The sequence below is a fragment of the Pseudophryne corroboree genome, chromosome 9, assembly GCF_028390025.1.
Source record: "Pseudophryne corroboree isolate aPseCor3 chromosome 9, aPseCor3.hap2, whole genome shotgun sequence".
In the NCBI taxonomy this organism is placed as follows: domain Eukaryota; kingdom Metazoa; phylum Chordata; class Amphibia; order Anura; family Myobatrachidae; genus Pseudophryne; species Pseudophryne corroboree.
This window is the reverse complement of record NC_086452.1, coordinates 428,111,118-428,132,627: the sequence shown is the minus strand read 5'-3', so window position 1 is coordinate 428,132,627 and position 21,510 is coordinate 428,111,118. Positions and strand designations below refer to the sequence as shown.

At 46.5% G+C, this 21,510-nt stretch overlaps 1 protein-coding gene across 4 annotated transcripts in view; it reads left to right on the top strand.

The window, feature by feature from the left end:
- MTMR14 (myotubularin related protein 14) overlaps positions 1 to 21,510 on the top strand; it is a 175,678-nt gene that overhangs the window by 70,831 nt on the left and 83,337 nt on the right. For all 4 annotated transcript variants that reach the window (XM_063940996.1, XM_063940997.1, XM_063940998.1 and 1 more), the window contains exons 6-11: positions 5,203 to 5,325; positions 5,415 to 5,488; positions 14,797 to 14,867; positions 15,717 to 15,791; positions 16,968 to 17,034; positions 18,321 to 18,406. In XM_063940996.1, coding sequence (XP_063797066.1) covers positions 5,203 to 5,325; positions 5,415 to 5,488; positions 14,797 to 14,867; positions 15,717 to 15,791; positions 16,968 to 17,034; positions 18,321 to 18,406 — 496 coding nt within the window. The remainder of the gene's footprint in view (positions 1 to 5,202; positions 5,326 to 5,414; positions 5,489 to 14,796; positions 14,868 to 15,716; positions 15,792 to 16,967; positions 17,035 to 18,320; positions 18,407 to 21,510) is intronic.

The window sequence follows — 21,510 nt, the reverse complement described above, 5'->3', positions numbered from 1 at the left end:
TCGACTATAGTGATGCCAGATTGAATCCTAAACTGGCTAAGAGCATTCAGTACATGATTGTGGCGATAAAAGACGTATGACATATCACGGAAGACCCTGCTGTTCCTGATACTAGGGTCTGCATGTTTAAGGGAAAGATACCTGAGGTGACGTTTCCTCCCTCTCATGAACTGAACGCTCTTTTTGTAAAAGCTTGGGAAAATCTTGACAAGAAGTCACAGGTTCCCAAGAGAATTCCGGTGGCATATCCGTTCCCCTCTGGGGACAGGGAAAAGTAGGAGTCAACCCCCACGGTGGACAAAGCTCTATCGCGTCTGTTCAAAAAGGTGGCGCTTCCGTCTCCTGACACGGCAGCCCTAAAGGATCCTGCGGATCGTAAGCAGGAAAATACACTAAAATCCATTTATGGCACTACAGGTACGCTGCTCAGGCCTGCTGTTGCATCGGCATGGGTGAGTAGCGCCATTGAAAAGTGGGCAGATAACTTATCATCTGATATGGATTCCCTGGACAGAGATAGCGTGCTTTTGACACTGGGTCATATCAGGGACGCTGCAGTTTATCTAAAGGAAGCTGCGAGGGATATTGGCCTTTTGGGATCAAGGGCCAATGCCATGGCAGTCTCGGCTAGGAGGGCATTGTGGATTCATCAATGGAATGCTGATGCTGACTCTAAGAAGACTATGGAGTCTCTGCCGTTCAATGGTAGTGTCTTGTTTGGTGACGACCTCATGGACCTGGTATCTACGGCTACCGCGGGTAAGTCATCGTTCCTACCTTATGTTCCTGCACAACAAAAGAAAACGCCCGACTATCAGATGCAGTCCTTTCGGCCCAATAAATACAAAAAAGGACGAGAGTCTTCCTTCCCTGCTACGAGAGGTAGGGGAAAAAGGTCACAGGCTGTGGCAAGTTCCCAAGAGCAGAAGTCCTCCCCGGCATCTAGCAAATCCACTGCATGACGCTGGGGCTCCTCTGCGGGAGTCCGCACCGGTGGGGGCACGTCTCCAACTCTTCAGTCAGGTCTGGGTTCGCTCGGCCCTGGATCCTTGGGTATTAGAAATAGTAGCCCAAGGTTACAAATTGGAGTTTCAAGACGTACCCCCTCACCGATTTTTCAAATCGGCCTTGCCAGCTTCTCTTCCAGAAAGGGAGGTAGTATGTGCTGCAATACTAAAATCAAGTCATTGTCACGGTACCCCCGTCACAACAGGGGAAAGACTTTTATTCGAGCCTGTTCGTGGTCCCGAAGCCGGATGGCTCAGTCAGACCGATTCTGAACCTAAAAGCCCTCAATTTCCATCTGAAAACATTCAAATTCAAGATGGAATCTCTCCAAGCAGTGATCTCCAGTCTGGAGGATGGGGATTTTATGGTGTCGGTCGACATAAAGGATGCCTACTAGCACGTCCCCATATATCCTCCACATCAGGCTTATCTGAGGTTTGCTGTTCAGGATTGTCATTACCAATTTCAGACGTTGCCGTTTGGTCTGTCCACAGCTCCGAGGATTTTCACCAAGGTTATGGCGGAAATGATGGTTCTCCTGCGCAAGCAGGGAATCACAATTATCCCGTACTTGGACGATCTCCTGATAAAGGCGAGATCCAAGGAGCAATTACTGAACAATGTTACGCTCTCCCTGACAATTCTGCAACAACATGGTTGACTCCTAAACTTGCCAAAATCACAGTTGGTTCCGACAACACGGCTGTTGTTCTTGGGTATGATTCTGGATACAGAATTACAGAGAGTTTTTCTTCCAGTGGAAAGGCTCTGGAAATACAGAACATGGTAAAACAGATTCTGAAACCGTCAAGAGTGTCGATTCTTCAATGCACACGGTTGCTGGGGAAGATGGTGGCGGCCTACAAGGCCATTCAGTTTGGCAGGTTCCATGCCAGGGTGTTTCATTGGGACCGGTTGGACAAGTGGTCCGGGTCTCGCCTCCACATGCACCGGAAAATAATCCTATCTTCCAGGACCAGAATCTCTCTCCTGTGGTGGCTGCACAGTTCTCACCTCCTAGAGGGACGCAGGTTCGGGATCCAGGATTGGATCCTGGTGACCACAGATGCAAGTCTCCGAGGCTGGGGAACAGTCACACAGGGGGAAAATTTCCAGGGAAAATGGTCAAGCCAGGAAGCTTGTCTGCACATAAACATTCTGGAATTAAGGGCCATTTACAACAGCCTTCGGCAAGCGGAACATCTTCGCGGTCTGCCCGTCTTGATTCAGTCAGACAACGTAACAGCAGTGGTGTACATAAACCGCCAGGGCGGAACAAAGAGCAGAGCGGCGATGGCGGAGGCCAGAAAAGTTCTTAGCTGGGCGTAGAAACATGCAAGCGCTCTGTCAGCAGCCTTCATTCTAGGAGTGGACAACTGGGAAACAGACTTCCTCAGCAGACATGATCTCCATCCAGGAGAGTGGGGTCTTCATCAAGAGGTCAGAAGTGACAAGTCGTTGGGGAATTCCTCAAATAGACATGATGGCGTCTCGCCTCAACAAGAAACTTCAGAGATATTGTTCCAGATCGAGGGACCCTCAAGCAATAGCGGTGGACGCCCTGGTGACACCGTGGGTGTTTCAGTCGGTCTATGTGTTCCCTCCACTTCCACTCATTCCGAAGGTGATAAAGATCATAAGAAGAACAAAGGTTCAGGCGATCCTCATTGTTCCGGACTGGCCAAGGAGGGCTTGGTATCCAGATCTTCAAGAATTACTCATAGAAGATCCCTGGCCTCTTCCTCTACGAGAGGACCTGTTACAGCAAGGACCGTGCGTGTATCAGGACTTAACGCGGCTGCGTTTGATGGCATGGCGGTTGAACGCCAAATCCTAGCACGAAAGGGTATTCCCAGTGAAGTCATTCCCACACTACTTCAGGCTAGAAAAGTAGTAACGGCGAAGCATTACCACCGTATTTGGAGAAAATATGTGTCTTGGTGTGAATCCAAGAAGGCTCCTACGGAAGAATTTCAGCTGGGGCGTTTGCTCCATTTTTTGCAAGCAGGTGTGGATGCGGGCCTAAAGTTAGGCTCCATTAAAGTACAAATTTCGGCCTTATCTATTTTCTTTCAGAAAGAATTGGCCTCCCTTTCAGAAGTTCAGACCTTCGTGAAGGGCGTGCTGCACATCCAACCTCCCTTTGTGCCCCCAGTGGCACCATGGGATCTTAATGTGGTGTTGCAGTTCCTGATTGGTTTGAACCTTTGCGTAAGGTTGAGTTGAAATTCCTTACTTGGAAAGTGGTCATGCTGTTGGCCTTGGCATCCGCAAGGCGGGTGTCTGAATTGGCGGCTTTGTCTCACAAAAGCCCCTATTTAATCTTACATGCAGATAGAGCGGAGTTGAGAACTCGTCAGCAATTTCTGCCAAAAGTGGTTTCATCGTTTCACGTAAACCAGCCTGTTGTGGTGCCTGTGGCTACTGACGCCTTGGCGGAATCGAAGTCTCTCGATGTAGTCAGGGCTTTTAAAATGTATGTTGCCAGAAGGGCTCAGGTTAGGAAAACAGAGGCTCTGTTTGTCCTGTGGGCTCCCAACAAGATTGGGGCTCCTGCTTCCAAGCAGACTATTACACGCTGGATCTGTAACACGATTCAGCAGGCTCATTCTACGGCAGGATTGCCGTTACCGAAATCGGTGGAAGCCCATTCTACCAGAAAGGTGGGCTCATCCTGGGCGGCTGCCCGAGGGGTCTCGGCATTACAGCTTTGCCGAGCTGCTACTTCGTCGGGATTAAACACCTTTGCGAAGTTTTACAAGTTTGATACCCTGGCTGAGGAGGACCTCTTGTTTGGTCAATCGGTGCTGCAGAGTCATCCGCACTCTCCCGCCCGTTCTAGAGCTTTGGTATAAACCCCATGGTTCTTGAAGCATCCCCAGCATCCTCTAGGACGTATGAGAAAATAGGATTTTAATACCTACCGGTAAATCCTTTTCTCTTAGTCCGTAGAGGATGCTGGGCGCCCGTCCCAGTGCGGGCTGTATCTGCAGTTATTGGTTATGGTTACACACATGTTGTGTTGAGTTCAGTCAGTCTGTGGCTGATGTTAGTCATGCCGTTGCATGCGTTGTTGTTGAATGCCATGTTGTACGGCGTGTTGAAGGTGTGAGCTGGTATGTATCTCACCTTAGTTTAAATAAATAAATAAATAAATCCTTTTCCTCGAAATGTCCGTCTCCCTGGGCACAGTTCCTATAACTGTAGTCTGGAGGAGGGGCATAGAGGGAGGAGCCAGTTCACACCCCTTTTAAAGTCTTAAAGTGCCCATGTCTCCTGCGGATCCCATCTATACCCCATGGTTTTTGAAGCATCCCCTACGGACTAAGAGAAAAGGATTTACCGGTAGGTATTAAAATCCTATTATCTGTCTTATGGCCATCGTCTGTATATTTCATGTGAACACAAGTAATGAAGTTGAAAACCTTTAAGCTTTCCCGTACAGTTGGGATATAACAATATAATCATTGATATCCGTACTGAGACCATGTATATTTGCACTTGAAACCAATGAATCTGATAATTATCCCATTTTGGGGATTTAAACAACCAGGAAACTTAAATTATATCAATCTTATATAAAAACTCTTCACTGTAACATTCTCAGCTACAGACATGAAAGCTTCCAGTTGGTGATTCATTCAGATGGAAACTTGATAATTCACATGACAGAATGACATCCTAATATGCCCTATTTATATTTAAATGACTGCTAAACTTAAAATGCAGGTTGGCGGAAATAAGTGCTGTTCATAGCGTTTATAAATAGATGTCAAAGTTTCAGCGGTGAAGATGTTTTTTCAGATAGTTCTGATAGTGGAGGAAGGTTTTATCCCTTGCGCAGCAGACTTCCTGTCAGCAATCCACATTAACTACAGTTTTAAAATCGTTTTTTCCCTTTTGCATGAGTGCACACTACTGTGCTTCAGAATTCTCCATGAGAGCCTCAACGTGCCGATTTGCTGGTTCTCATTAGACTGTCCAGCAGGAAGTCTGGTGTGCATAGGCACAATGCTTTTCTCCCACATAACCTGATTGCAAACCTATTTATATTATATATATATATATATATGCGATCTAGACCCTATTACAATATTCTCCTGACCCAAGTTGTGAAGGATCAGTACCACTGCAGCTTTTAACGCAAATAAACTGAGAAAACGTGGTTTAAGTTCTTTTCTCATCTCCTCTTAGGAATGGGGACGCTCAGCTCTTTGACAAAGTCCGGGGCCATGACATTAAATTGCTAAGATACCTTTCCGTCCGCTACATCTGTGACCTAATGGTGGAAAACAAGAAGGTGAAATTCGGCCTAAAGTGAGTGGTCATGTTATAGGTGGTGGAGGTAATACTGCGACATAGGGGTGCCAGGATCTGTAACACCAAACTTTTTCTCTCTGACACAGTGTGACGTCATCTGAAAAGGTGGACAAGGCTCAGCGATATGCGGATTTCACTCTTCTGTCTATCCCTTATCCAGGTAGAGGGCCGTACATTACTACTTTTTTTTTTTTTTTGGGGGGGGGGGTACAATCCTCTGTGGGTGTTTAGTAGCCCCTAAACTTAAATTATAAGTAGAGTTACCTAAACAGGCTATTGTTAACATTCACAAATCTTTATCAGGGCTAGAGATATTTCAGATAATTTTATGGAAGGCGATGCAGCATTTCTACGTCAGTGCCTGCACGCCTCTGTAAATCAAATGCGCAACGGCGTTCAAAGGGAGTCGGCTTGTTTCATCACTTCTGAGCGCAGGAAATTCTTATCCTGCAGTGATGTCAGAAGGACTTTCCCCAGCAGAGGGCGGTCTGGAGGCAGTAAGGGAGCCTATATCAGGGGTCTTCTGTCTGCTAGCACTGAGCATCTATGAGATGTATGTAAATAATTTTATAAGAGCAGCCAGATCTGCTGGCGTGTTTAATGGGAAATTAAATTAATCTGGGCTTCCTGTAGCTGAAATCCAGAAGACCTAACATAAAGCTGCAGACTTTAATTACAATTCTTTAATTCACAATTATTGTGAAGTAAACAACAAATAGGAGAAAATAACAGAAAACTTCAGCGTGTATAACTATTCACCCCCCTAAGGTCAGTACTTTGTAGAGCTACCTTTTGTGGCAATTACAGCTGTAAGTTACTTTGGATAAGTCTCTGTGACGCCATGAATTAAAAACTCTGAAACGAATATTCAGCCTTCTGAGTGCCCGCCTACATTGGAATTAAAAAAATATATTAAAAAAAAAAAAAAAAAAAATATATATATATATATATATATTTATATATATATATAATTAATACTAAGTGATTCATAGCGCCCTACGGGCACTCTTCACACCGTCGTAAGGGGTTACGCCCCCTTAACCCTTGCACGCCTTTGTAGCGTGCAATATTTGTAATATATCGAGTATTACATCCAATCATAATTGTGTGAGTGGTTAAATATTGCACGGACAAAGGGCGTGCAATGGTTAAGGGGTCGTAGCCCCTTGCAACGGTGTGAACAGCACATGCAGGGCCTGATGAATCACCTAGTAGGTGCTGTGGTTGGAGGAGTGGCGGTTGTGGGGGAGACGAGGATGGGGGGAGGTGGTCCAGGGGTGCTGCAGGTGGGTAAGGGATGGTTGCGGGGGTGCTGCGAGTGGGGGAGGGGCTGGTGCGTTGGTGCCGTGGATGGGTGCCATGGGGGGGAGTCTGGAGCCTGCAGGGGTGCCGCGGGTGGAGCATGGGCGGGTGTGGGGGTGGGGGAGGGGGTCCGGAGCCAACGCAGGTGGTGGAGGGGGTGTGTGGGGGTACTGCGGATGGAGCCCGGAGGTACTGCGAGTGGGGGAGGGGCGGGTAATGCTTCTCCTGGAAGCAGCTAAGCTGCTGTCCTCCCTTTGGCAGTGGCTCTCCTGGAGACTTACACAGCAGCCAAGCAGCCAGTCACTGTTGTTAGCGCCGGTGTCCCAACGCGCCGCATTACAGGTAAGAAAATGCACTTATTAAACTACAGCTCCCAGCAGGCCTTAGCGCCAGAATGCTTCGCGCTAAGGGCTGCTTGAAGCTGTCGTTTATTTAGTGTGTTTACTTCCCTGTAATGCGGCGCGTTGGAACACCGGCGCTAACAATAGTGACTGGCTGGCAGAACTGACTGACTCGCTGAATCAATGTAAAAGGTGAGAGTGCTGTGCAGTGTCAGTGACACTACACACCCACTGCACTGCACAGCACTGTCACCTTTTACATTGATTCAGCGTCCAGACATTACCCTCCGCGATATCACCCACTCTATCCGTTACATTAGCCATCTCGGGGCTTCCAGGCAGACAGCCCAGGTGCTGTGTTGCAGAGTCAGGGCCTCTGGGGATCTGGGCGCGGCTGTGGCGAGAAGGCACTTCTGTGACATCACGCGCAGAGGAGGCTCCGGGGCTCAGAGAGTATGCGGCGCAGGGAGGGCTATGAAAGCCTTCCGCTGCGCCGCTTTCATAAACATCTATGCCGGTGGCCGCAGCAGCTTTTGTTCCACCTGCTCCGCGGCTAGGGAGTGCTGATTCTTGATGCCGGAGGGAGCAGGCGGACTGGCAGCAGAACATAGGACGCTGCAGTGAAAGGGTTTTTTTCCCCCCTATCTACAGCGCAGACTTGCTGCAGATGCAGTGGCATACCCTCCAGCTATACGTTTTTGGCATGTGCAATACCTTTTTCTCATACGTCCTAGAGGATGCTGGGGTCCACTTCATGACCATGGGGTATAGACAGTTCCGCAGGAGCCTTGGGCACTCTTAAGACTTTTCAATGGGTGTGAACTGGCTCCTCCCTCTATGCCCCTCCTTCAGACCTCAGTTTGCTGGCAACAGACTCCCTGCTTTGTGGGACTGAGGGGGCAGAAGTAGGAACCAACTTCCTGAAGAGTTTCATGGTTCTGCTTCTGGCTGACAGGACACTATTAGCTCCTGAAGGGAAATGAACGCTAGCCGTGTCTAGATGCTCACTCCCACAGCATGCCGTCCCCCCCTCACAGAGCCAGAAGACAGGTGAGTAGAAGAAGACAGATCTTCTATCAAAAAAAGTGACGGCTGAGGTACAGAGTGGCTGGTGGGAGCGCAGCGCGCCATTGCTGCCCACACACAGGCATTGCAGGGTGCAGGGCGCTGGGGGTGGGCGCCTGGGCAGCAAAAACACCTCTATAAACTGGCAAAAAGGGGGTATAAGATGCCCAGGCACAGCCCTACCCCCGCCAGTATAAATATTATGTAAAGTTTCTGAGGTAAAAAGGGCGGAGCTTCTTCCTCAGGCAGCCAGCACACTGTTCAGTGCCATTTTCTCTCTCCTCAGGCTGCAGAGACATCGCTGGTCCTCCTTCACTTCTGACTACAAGTATCAGGGTGCAAAAAGGGGGGGCAGAAGCGAATTTGGTGCTTTACAAGTGTGTTTTACTGTGTAAAAAGCGCTGCATGTCAGTGGGCATTCTGTGTTCACAGGCATTAGATACTGGCGCTGGGGTTGTGAACTGGCCAGTTCACAACCCCAGCGCCAGTATCTAAACTGTGTCCCTCTGAAAGATTTTACTGTGGGTCTGTCCCCTATAAGTCCCAGTGTGTCTGTGAGTGTGTGTTGTACACGTGTAAGACATGTCAGAGGCAGGGAGTTCCTCCCCGAAGGAAACCATTTTAGGGACACAGAAGTGTAATGTGGTGGCGCTGCTGGCACACCAAGAGCCTGCATGGGTGAAAGAAATACGTGATAGTGTGCATCATATCAATAGGACATTAGATAAGTCTGAATCTCATGCTGAGTGCTGGAGAAAATCTGTTGAGGATGTGATTCTTCAGGGCTCTGTTCTTCCATCCGCAGGCGACCCCTCTGGGTCACATAAGAGACCATTTGCGAATATTGTGAATACTGATACTGACACGGACACTGATTCTTGTGTTGACGATAGTGACTCCCAGAGAAATAGATCATAAATTGGCAAAAAATATACAATATATGATTGTGGCTATAAGGGAAGTTCTGGAAGTCACGGAAGCCACTCCTGTACCTCAGGAGAAGGCTTATTTCTATAAAGAAAAGAAATCTAAGGTCACTTTCCCTCCTTCCCATGAGCTTAATACACTCTTTGAAGGGATGTGGGGGAATCCCGAAAAGAAATTTCGTATTCCCAAGAGAATTCAGATAGATTATCCTTTCCCGGTGGAGGACAGGAAAAAATGGGAGTCACCCCCTGTGTTAGACAGTGCACTGTCCAGGTTGATAAAGAAGGCAATTCTCCTGCACCTGGCACGGCTTCACTAAAAGAGCCGGCAGACCAAAAGATGGGAACTACATTGAAATTAATTTATGTTGCCAATGGTACGCTGCTCAGGCCCACAATTGCTTGCGCGTGGGTGAGTCGCGCTATTGAAAAATGGTCAGAAAGCGTGTCATCAGAAATTGACACGATTGATAAAGATGAGATACTCCTTAAGTTAGGGAATATCAAAGACGCTGCCGCATACATGCTAGAAGCGATGAAAGATATTGGACTCTTGAGTTCACCAGCCGCTACCATGGCAGTATCGGCTCGGCGGGCGTTGTGCATTCGCCAGTGGAACGCGGATGCAGATTCCAAAAGAAATATGGAGGCTTTCCCATATAAAGGTGAGGGCTTATTTGGCGATGGACTGGATGCGTTAGTCTCGGCGGCTACCGCAGGTAAGTCAACATTTTTGCCCTCTGCGCCTGCACCGGCAAAAAAGACATATCACCCGCACATGCAGTCCCTTCGGCCCAATAAATACAAAAAAGCGAGAGGTTCCCCCTTCTTTGCGGGTAGGGGAAAGGGGAAGAAGTCCACAGCAGCTTCCGGTTCCCAGGAGCAGAAGTCTACCCCTACTTCTGCCAAATCTTCAACATGGTGCTGGGGCTCCTTTACGGGAGGCCGCTCGGGTGGGGGCACGTCTCAAACTGTTCAGCCAAGGTTGGATTCTGTCTGGCCTGGATCCCTGGGTGTTGCAAATAGTGTCCCAGGGATACAAGCTGGAGTTTCAAGATGTTCCCCCATGCCAATTTTTCAAATCGACCTTGCCAGCTTCTTTTCCAGAAAGGGAAGCAGTAACAGCGGCAATCCAAAAATTGTCAGGATCAGGTCATAGTCCTGGTACCTTTGTCACAACAAGGGGAGGGGTTTTATTCAAGCCTTTTTGTAGTTCCGAAGCCGGACGGCTCGGTCAGACCGATCTTAAACCTGAAAAATCTGAATCTCTACTTAAAACGATTCAAGTTCAAAATGGAATCACTGAGGGCAGTGATTTCCAGTCTGGAGGAGGGGGACTACATGGTGTCTGTAGACATAAAAGATGCTTACCTGCATGTTCCCATTTATCCTCCTCACCAGGCTTCTCTGAGATTCGCGATTCAGGATTGCCATTACCAATTCCAGACGTTACCTTTCGGTCTCTCCACGGTGCCGAGGGTATTCACCAAGGTGATGGCGGAGATGATGGTCCTCCTTCGTCAGAAAGGAGTCAATATAATTCCTTATCTGGACGATCTCCTGATAAAGGCGAGATCCAGGGAGCAGTTGTTACAAAACATCACACTCTCTCTGTCAATACTCCAACAACACGGTTGGATCATAAATTATCCAAAGTCACAGTTGGAACCGACGACAAGATTGTCTTTTCTCGGGGTGATTCTGGACACAGAAGTTCAGAGTATTTCTTCCGGTGGAAAAGGCTCTGGAAATCTAGAAAATGGTAAAACAGATATTGAAACCATCGAGTGTGTCGATCCATCAGTGCATTCGATTGTTGGGGAAAATGGTGGCGGCCTACGATGCCATACAGTTTGGCAGGTTCCATGCCAGGGTATTCCAGTGGGACCTTTTGGACAAGTGGTCGGGATCCCACCTACACATGCACCGGAAGATAATCCTGTCGTCAAAAGCCAGGATTTCGCTCCTGTGGTGGCTACACAGTTCTCACCTACTAGAGGGACGCAGCTTCGGGATTCAAGAGTAGCTCCTGGTAACCATGGATGCAAGTCTCCGAGGCTGCGGAGCTGTCACTCAGGGAGAAAGCTTCCAGGAAAAATGGTCAAGTCAGGAAACCTGCCTTCACATAAACGTGCTGGAATTGAGAGCCATTTACAACGGCCTTCAACAAGCGGTGCATCTTCTTCAAGATCATCCCGTGCAGATCCAGTCGGACAATGTAACAGCAGTCGCGTACATAAACAGGCAGGGCGGAACGAAAAGCAGAGCGGCAATGGCAGAGGTGACGAAGATCCTCCTCTGGGCAGAAAGACATGTAAAGGCTCTGTCGGCAATTTTCATTCCAGGAGTAGACAACTGGGAAGCAGACTTCCTCAGGAGACACGTTCTCCATCCAGGAGAGTGGTGCCTACACCAAGAAGTCTTCACAGAGGTGACAAGTCTTTGTGGAGTTCCTCAAATAGACATGATGGCATCTTGTCTCAACAAGAAGCTTCAGAAATATTGTTCCAGGTCGAGAAACCCTCAAGCAATAGCTGTGGATGCGCTGGTGGCCCAGTGGGTGTTCCGGTCGGTGTACATCTTCCCTCCACTTCCGCTGATCCCAAAAGTACTCAGGATCATAAGACGAATAAGAGTTTGAGCAATCTTCATTGCCTCAGACTGGCCAAGGAGGGCTTGGTACCCAGATCTTCAGGAGTTGCTCATAGAAGATCCTCGGCCTCTTCCTCTTCGCGAGCACCTGCTGCAGCAGGGGCCATGCGTGTATCAAGACTTACCACGGCTACGTTTGACGGCATGGCTGTTGAGCGCCGGATCCTAGCCCGAAAGGGTATTCCCAAGGAAGTCATCCCCACCCTTACTCAGGCCAGGAAAGGAGTAACGTCGAAACATTACCACCGTATTTGGAGGCGGGCCTACGATTTCGGCCTTGTCAGTGTTCTTCCAAAAACAATCGGCCTCTCTTCCAGAGGTTCAGACCTTCGTGAAAGGGGTTCTGCACATCCAGCCTCCATTTGTGCCTCCAGTGGCACCATGGGGCCTTAACGTGGTGTTGCAGTTCCTTCAATCAGATTGGTTTGAGCCTCTACAAGAGATAGAGTTGAAGTTTCTCACTTGGAAAGTGTTGATGCTTTTGGCATTGGCATCCGCGCGGCGGGTGTCTGAATTGGGGGCCTTGTCTCACAAGAGCCCTTACCTGATCTTCCATGAAGATAGGGCAGAGTTGAGGACTTGTCAACATTTTCTTCCGAAGGTAGTTTCATCTTTCCACATAAACCAACCTATTGTGGTGCCAGTAGTTACTGACACGTTCACTGAGTCAAAGTCTCTAGATGTGGTTTGGGCTTTGAAGATTTATGTCGCTAGAACAGCTCGAATATTGAAAACAGTCTTTGTTTGTCCTGTATGCTCCCAACAAGATTGGGTGTCCTGCTTCCAAGCAGTCTATTGTGCACTGGATCAGAAGTACGATTCAGCACACTCATACTACGGCTGGATTGCCGTTACCGACGTCTGTGAAGGCCCATTCCACTAGGAAGGTGGGCTCATCCTGGGCAGCTGCCTAGGGGGTCTCGGCATTGCAGCTTTGCCGAGCAGCTACTTGGTCGGGGTTAAACACATTTGCTAAATTCTACAAGTTTGACACCTTGGCCGATGAAGACCTCAAGTTCGGTCAATCGGTGCTGCAGGGTCATCCGCACTCTCCCGCCCGTACTGGAGCTTTGGTATAAACCCCATGGTCATGAAGTGGACCCCAGCATCCTCTAGGACGTATGAGAAAACAGGATTTTGATACCTACTGGTAAATCCTTTTCTCCTAGTCCGTAGAGGATGCTGGGCGCCCGTCCCAGTGCTTACTTTACCTGCAGTTTTGTTATTAGAGTTACACAAGTTGTGTTATATTAGTTTCAGCATGTTGCTGTAATTGGTTCATGCCTGTTGGCGTGTGTTCTGTTGAATGCCATGTTGTGCGGCATGGTTGAGGTGTGAGCTGGTATGTACCTCTAGTTTAAAGTAAATCCTTTCCTCGAAAATGTCCGTCTCCCTGGGCACAGTTCCTATAACTGAGGTCTGGAGGAGGGACATAGAGGAAGGAGCCAGTTCACACCTATTGAAAAGTCTTAAGAGTGCCCATGGCTTCTGCAGAACCGTCTATACCCCATGGTCATGAAGTGGACCCCAGCATCCTCTACAGACTAGGAGAAAAGGATTTACCGGTAGGTATCAAAATCCTATTTTTTATGGTTTGTACTGATTTTTGGCTCTCCAAACTTCCTTTGGAACTATAGGAAAGGGGCGTGGCCACGTTTCTGTACTCGTGGTCACGCTCCCTTTTCGAATTTGTAAAAATTTTTTATATGTAATTTGTTGGAGGGTGTGTTGCTGCAGATGGTGTGGGCCTGGAGCTGTAGCTCCATCATCCCCATTGTTAATCCTGCTCTGGGAACACACAACAGCCAAAGGGCAGAGCCTCCCATTGGATGTAACCTGTGTGGGAGGGCGTTTCTCACCCAATCAGCTGTGCACTGGGTATGACAGACCTGCTTCTAACCCAATGAGAGCTCCTAGCCACGCCCAGCGTTATCCACACAGTCACAGAGTGACAGATCTGGGATATTATATAATTCCAAAATGCTGCCAAAAGATGCTTGCCTTTCCTGAGATAACCCTATAAATTTCGTTTTTGATTTTCATTTTTTAATTAAACTGATGAAAATGGATGTTTGCGGAGGCTTTCTGCATTATTACTATTAGGTTATTGCAGCAAATTTCGGAGATCATAGATAACCGCTGTGCACCATCTGTTTGCAAAGGCATTCTCCAGCTGTCTACAACATTGGCAAATTTTCCAAGATCCGAAAAGCATAGGTTTTTGGATTTTGACCCATGGTAGCAAATGGAATCTTTAGATGGTGTTAGCCTATTGCATTCTATTGGCAACTTTATCACAAATTGTTTCAGAGAGGTATCCTTGGGCTCTCTCCCCGCATGTGCGCATTAGCCTTGGTAGGACCATACCCAAAAGTAAGTCACAGGGGTCTATGTACTAAACATTGAAGAGAGATAAAGAACCAGACAATCGACTCCTAACTGCCATGTTACAGGCTGTGTTTTAAAAAAATGGCAGGAGCTGGTTGGTTGGTTGGTACTTTATCTCATCCAAGCCTTAGTACATATCACCGCATTTCTTAACTTTTGTGGGATCTTATCAGAACCAGTGTCCCGGCAAGAGACATTTTGTAAATTTCATATTAATCTGATTTCTTATTGCTGTGATATGCGCTAAAAAATGATATTTAACGGGAAAAATCACACTTGTTAAATATGCCCCTTAAAACTGGCTTGATGCAAAAGTGGTTGATATCAATGAGTAATCGTGTTTATATAGCACGCCCTACGAGTGCATTTGTATTTGGCATCAGTCCCTGCCCGGTGGGGCTTACAGTTGGAGTTCTTTATCATAAACACAGAATTAAATTTAGTTAAAAGGAAAATGAAGTGATAGTATTGCTTTGGTCTGTGGGAAATTGGGGTGACTGATGGGAAAACATGGGGAGAACATGTTACCTTCATGCAGACTGCGTTCTGGATCAGATTGTAGTTGGCTGTCCCAGCGCTGTGCTGCATCAGTGCTGACTACTGCGCCACCATGCAGAACAGATGCCCTGTACCTCATAAGAAAGGTTATAGTTTAGCATTGATTAGTTGGCAGCATATTGATGAAAATATTACCCTGATTTATTGCAATATGTTTATAGTACACATACCCACTTCACTAGTTCTGTATTTAACATTATGCATTCATAGTTTCCAGTGTCCTTTCTTCCTTGCAGGCTGTGAATTCTTTAAAGATTACAAAGATCGAGACTATGCTGCAGAAGGTCTTGTTTTTAACTGGAAACAGGTAATTCCTCCTATACCGGAGAAAAGTGGCTGAGATAGGTGGACGGCTCGCTGTAATGCTCTGTGCACCATACTAGGCTGCTCAGCCTAACTTCCCCCTATTGCACACCCTTTCTAGAGTGCCTGGTCTTACCTGCCGTGCTCCTGTGTCCTGGCTCTTATACAAGGAACCTTTGGCGTTCCAGTTTCTACTCTGCTACCTGCAGCTGATTATAATGTCCTGCGCTGTGATAGCGTTATAATGAGATGACAGGGAAGCCGACATTTGGGAGCTCTTGCTGCTAAAACATGATTGGCTAAGAAGATACAGCCGTGGTCGCAAACATATTTTAATCAGCATGAGCTGCTTGTGTGTCCTATTCGCATTGTTTTGTGAATAAGATGCATTTTAATAAAAATCGCTCAAAAAGACGCTTGCTGCTTCCACGCCACGCCATGGAGTGACTAGAACAGGGGTGGGGAACCTTTGGCCCTCCAGCTGATGTTGAATTACACATACCAGCATGCCTCGCTACAGTTTTGCTATTTGGTCATGCTAAAACTGTTGCAGGGCATGCTGGGATGTGTAGTTTAACAACAGCTGGAGGGCCGAAGGTTCCCCATGCCTGGACTAGAAGGACTAGTATTGGTTTAGCAAGTATTGGTTTAGCTCAACAATAGAGCTACATTCAATAATCCAATGTCTGTGGACAGGTGACTCAAAAGCCCTGTCTGTAAAGGATGGCTGTAGTGCGTTCTAGAACGTGAAGATCTGTCCTCTCTTGTAGGCACAATGTAACAGTTCCCTTCTCCCGCAGGATTATCGGGTTTTTTCTGTTTTGTTTTTTTTATTTTTGTTTTTTTTCTGCAGGATTATGTTGATGCCCCGCTGAGTATCCCAGCATGCCTGACGAGGCACCTAAACATCGACTGGAGGGAATACCAGGTAAGTGATCTGGTCCGTGGAAAGCATGTGCGGTCTGACATGTTCCAGTGAGACACTCTGTGCTGCCGCCTGCCCGTTCTGTTCTCCTTAGGCTCTGCACTGCACCACCATGGCAGACAAAAGGATGAAAGGACGGCACAGCCAGGGGCAGGTCTCCTTAAATAACGCTTTGTGTGTTGATGGGGCAGGTTTCCCTCTATGCACAGCCTCTGGGATATTCCAGCAGAAGGAGAACGCGGAGCCTGCATGTGCAGAGCTCTGGAAAATGGGTCAGCACACTGCAGGAAGCGCTGCGGGCAGGTTATATTAATGGGTTTTGCTTCGACAAGTCTAATTGAGGCTCATTTCACAGGTGCCTCGTTCAGCCTCCCGGGAGGCTCTGTGCACGGTCATGTTTTTTCTTTTGTGTTTCTTTTAAACCCTTTCAGTCACAATCTGTTCTGCTGCTAATGATTTCAATGATCAACCGTCTTCTAACAGGAAGGGCTTAGGAGCGAAACGCATCGCGTTCCACCGCCACAATTTGCGCAGTTTACACACATTATAATCTGATAATATTTTAACCCTTTTGCTTTTAATAACTGTCTTTTCCTGTTATGTCATACCTGCTGATTTTTATTTGGTTGTGGCATAGCTGGAAATACTTTTTAATTTTTTTTGGATTTTATAACCTTTTAGACCTGGGAACTTTTTTCCATCACCTCCTGCAACAGCAACCGGGATTGTAGTTTTTTCGGCAGGTCAAGTGTCCCCCATACTTGCTGCTACACGCAGCTATGCCTGGTAATCTTTTGACAGGCCGAAAGAAATAATTAGGGCTGCCGGCAGTAAATTGCTGAGTGAGCACTTGCCGGAGAGGGATTTTGAACTGATACGCATCCAGGGAATGGGCATGTGGAGGGTAGTGTATACATTCATTAAGGGGATTTTTAAATATAAAATTTGGGAACAGGAGGTGAATTGGTGAATCTGCACGTCAAATATATAAAAGCTGGTACAGGATAGGGTTTTAGGGTATATACGTCAAAGACCCCAACATTTATTGCATTGCATTTAATGTAGTTTGTACCTTTAAAAAAAACAGAGTTGTTGGGTGGAGGGGGAAGAATTGACCCACTTGCTTTCTTTTCATCCTAATCTCATGGTATAGTCTGACCCAACTTCCATTTGTTGCAGAGCTGGGATTTAGTAAAACAGACACAGAATTACCTGAGGCTGCTGGTTCATATCATCAACGGGGATGGTAAGAGGACCCCTCCAAATGATTTCATGTCATCTCTCTGCTGGGGGCTTTCTTGCATATATATTTTGCTGAATATGTGACAGAAACATGGTTTTAAATTAAAACTGATAGAAATTGGGCTGTAGTGTGTGCTGGTGATTCTGTTAATGGGCCTGATTCGTAGATGGATGACATGTCTGTTTTTGTACGCAGTAAAGCCATTTTTATTTTTGCTGCTGCATGTGCCTGTATGTCACATTTTGCATGTGCCGCTGTGGTCTTGCAATAAGGGTCACATTGAATATTTTACAGACCGGGACCATTTGGGTGGAGGTAATGGGGGAGTGGCGGCTCAAACACAGGCGTGTCACGACAATTTTTTCTTGCGACTGTGATCCCGTAAGTAGTAACGGGCTCATGCTCCTTACTTCTGCAACCATAGATGGTCAGTGTTTGCCTGATGGGTGCGTCTTTGTGCTCAGACTGAAGACCAGAGACATGCCGATTATAGTCTATACAACTTCCCGGCAGTTGCGGTATTTGCATATGGTTGCAGAGCCAGTGCTTACAAACTTGCAGCTGCAAATGTATTTCCGTACATCTCTGATCAGGCATAATGGTTGCGTTTGGCGTGCCTAAATGGCTCAAGGTCCCAGCTACAGGAAATCTTGACTCTCTCTACTGTAAATCATCATTCTTGCTCTAGACGGGGCTGGTGGATGGTTGATTAAATGTCTGGTAGGACTCCAGAATTGTCCCTGAGTCAGACATGCCTATGTTCCTGACATATAAGTAAGTGGTGCACCTTTTATGGTTGGATGCGGCATCTGACACACATAGCAAACTTCACCTAGCCCTCAGCCGTTCGCATTTGGTACATGTATACAGTCTGCTGTTTCAGACTGGCTGGATATCTCCAGCAATAATGGCGCAATAGCCATGTACTGTAGAGCAAATCATTAAAGAGCAATTTGGCACCAGGGTTTATCGAAGCTTTCTCTAGGTATAGTATGCGGCACATGGTAGCGGAACATTTCTAGAGCAACCGCTTCTACATACTGTACTGTAGTAGGGGTCAGTCCCTATTCCCGGACTGTCAAACGCTAGGCTTGAGCATTAAGCTTCCCTCCATTTGGGTAGGATGTAGCCCCCTACCTTGGTGGACTCCAGCACCATGATGCATGCTCTGCCCTTGGTCATGTGGCATTAATGAGACCTGGAACAGTAATAAAAAAAATGTGTCTGTCTATATTCTCGCTCAGACCATCATGCTGAGATATTTGATGGCGTGCTTTGTTTCCTTGCAGATAACAGCGGGCTGCTTGTGCACTGTATATCTGGGTGGGATCGCACGCCGCTGTTCGTCTCACTTCTGAGACTCTCACTCTGGGCGGTAAGTAGAGTACATGTCATTGTGCAAGTAAAATGATGAATTACCTAGCGGCCATGGTGATTGTTTTGTGAACCACCCCCACTAGAAGGCCACTAAATCTAAAAAATTGACCTTTAATAAAGAAGCTAATAACACTTCAGATGTATGTATTGTCCCTATACCTTGAGAAGCTGAGATATCATTGTATTAACATTTGCTGGGAGAAGAGTGTGTACTGAAGTACAGCACCATCAGCCATAGCAGGCTGGAGAGACGCAGACTGCAGGTTCCTCAGCGGAATAACTGGACAGTATTCTGTTTCCAGTCCTAGTGAGCTCCTGAAACTATTACAGATTTATACTGGTTGATGTCTCCATTTAAATGGCTTCAACTCGTAGAGCACCTTAGCTCTTGTATGACTATGATGATGTTCAGAAGTGTCCATGTGAAAGCTTCAGGAGTTTAGCAGGAAAGAAGATTTTTTGAGAGAAAAGATTGATCCTGATGAAGGATTTACCTTCCTATATACATGGGGTTTCCTGCCAGCTGCAACGCTGAAGTGCACTGTAGGGGGCTTCTACCTGTGTAAAATGATTGACATCGGAGAATAATAGTAGCATTGAGGTACAAATGATGATAATAGATCTCGTGCACTGGATTGTACATTAAAGAAGCTCTTTGCCCATTAAAAGGAAGGATTTGCAGGCTGAGTGCTTTACATCAGACCACAGAGCTGCAAAGTGATAGTGATATTCTTAGCTACCCGGTAGGAGGCACCTTTTAGGTCTTCTAGTAACTGCATAGTGCTTTTGGACAACAAAATTAAATATGGTTCTTTTTTTAAATGTATTTCTCGTTCATCCACTAGAGGACACTGGAGATCTAGTACAGCTGGGGTGTGAAGGATGCAGACCGAAGGCAGCACAATCTATAAAAAAATATGCACAGCTGGCTCCTCCCCCTTCACGCCCACTAATCCCTCCAGTTTGAAAAATTGTGCTAGGAGGTGGTAACACAGAAAGGAGCTCTTGCTCCACTAAAGTTGTTTTTTTAAGATCTTTTTAGGATTTTTTTCTTAACTATAACCCTATTCCACCTGTCAGAAAGGAGGGTGCAGGCTCAACTGAGGTGTACTTAAACAGTACGCAGAGACTAAGATCCCGGTGGAAGGGGTCGGCATCTCCTACAGAAGATCTCTAGCAGTGAGTAACAGAGCGCTGCACCTACGTATAGATTCCCCGCTGAACTGAGCGGAGCGGAGCAACAGGACAGGGCGGCTTAGGTGGTTGGCGGGGGTGCAGCGGAGCCGCCTGGCGGCTTTACCTCTATCGTTACCGCTCTACAATACGCTGCTGACAGTCAGGGTGTAGTACGGGATCCCGGCGGGGATGGGCGAGTGCAGCAAGCCCCTTGCGGGCTCGCTGCCCTCGCCACGCTGCGGGCTCGGTGGCGACCTGCAGTCGCCACGGGTTCTATTCCCACTCTATGGGTGTCGTGGACACCCACGAGTGGAAATAGTCCCTGTTGGTCGGCATGCCGACCATCGGGATAGTGAGCCGTCGGGATGGTGGAGGAGGTCATGTGACTGTCGGTCAGCTGACCGGCGGTCACATGAATACCACCCGACAGTCGGATAGTAGGAGTAACGCAGCCGGATAGAAGCTAGCGGGTACATTCAATAGGAGGGGGACCACCAGGAGCTCATTCGCAGCCTTCGATAAGTGCATTGGGCACACTGACAGGCAGGAGGCACCTCGCTGCAAGGAAACCTAGCAGCGAGGTGAACAGAAATTTTCAATTGCCGCCATTTTGGCTAGGTTAATCAGGCGCGCCGGAAGAGCGGGCTGTCCACTAGAGGGGAGGCACTCCTTCCCCTGTTGTTGTTCTAAGCAGCACCAATGTTATACTGCATTACAGGCTGTGGGAAACAATTTAAGGTTTTTTATTTAGCGCTGACTTGTAGTTAAATGACTGTTAGAAGATCCTCTGTAATTAAAGAAGGAGAAATATGATGTTACTGACAATATATAGTGTGTGTGTATGTATGTATGTGTGTATGTATGTATGTATGTATGTGTGTGTGTATGTATATATATATATATATATATATATATATATATATATATATATATATATATATATATATATATATATATATATATATATATATTATATGAAGAAAACAATTAAGACCCTTTCTTGCACTATAACCAATGAGCTCAAACCACTGAGAAATACCTCCTGTCTGCAGAGGTATTAAACATGGAATAGAAAAAAGAAAAGGATTCTCTTGGGAGCTTAACCACCACAAATATCTAAAACATATGATAAGAAAATTATCATTTTATTAAAAAAAAAACCCAATACAGGTTGAGTATCCCATATCCAAATATTCCAAAATACAGAATATTCCGAAATACGGACTTTTTTTAGTGAGAGTGAGACAGTGAAACCTTTGTTTTTTGATGGCTCAATGTATACAAACTTTGTTTAATACACAAAGTTATTAAAAATATTGTATTAAATGACCTTCAGGCTGTGTGTATAAGGTGAATTTGAAACATACATGAATTGTGTGAATGTACACACACTTCGTTTAATGCACAAAGTTACAAAAAATATTGGCTACAATGACCTTCAGGCTGTGTGTATAAGGTGTATATGTAACATAAATGCATTCTGTGCTTAGATTTAGGTCCGAACACCATGATATCTCATTATGGTGTGCAATTATTCCAAAATACGGAAAAATCCCATATCCAAAATACCTCTGGTCCCAAGCATTTTGGATAAGGGATACTCAACCTGTATATTAAAATATTGTCATAACTTTCATAACATGAATAGATGGATCATACATGTTAATTGAATAATACATTCATTTGCAATAATCTGTTATATAGTACTAAAGCTCTACCATTTGGCCTATCAACAGACCCGAGAGTCTTCAAGGATCATGGCAGTCATGGTAGCGAAATTTAGATTGTTAGGGGTACACACTACAGTATCTGGACGACCTTCTTATCAAGGTTCCTTCTCAGGACCACTTGATTTGGGATGCTCAGATCAGTCATCTGTTCTGATTCGACATGCCTGGATTGTGAACTTCAAAAACTCCAATCTTC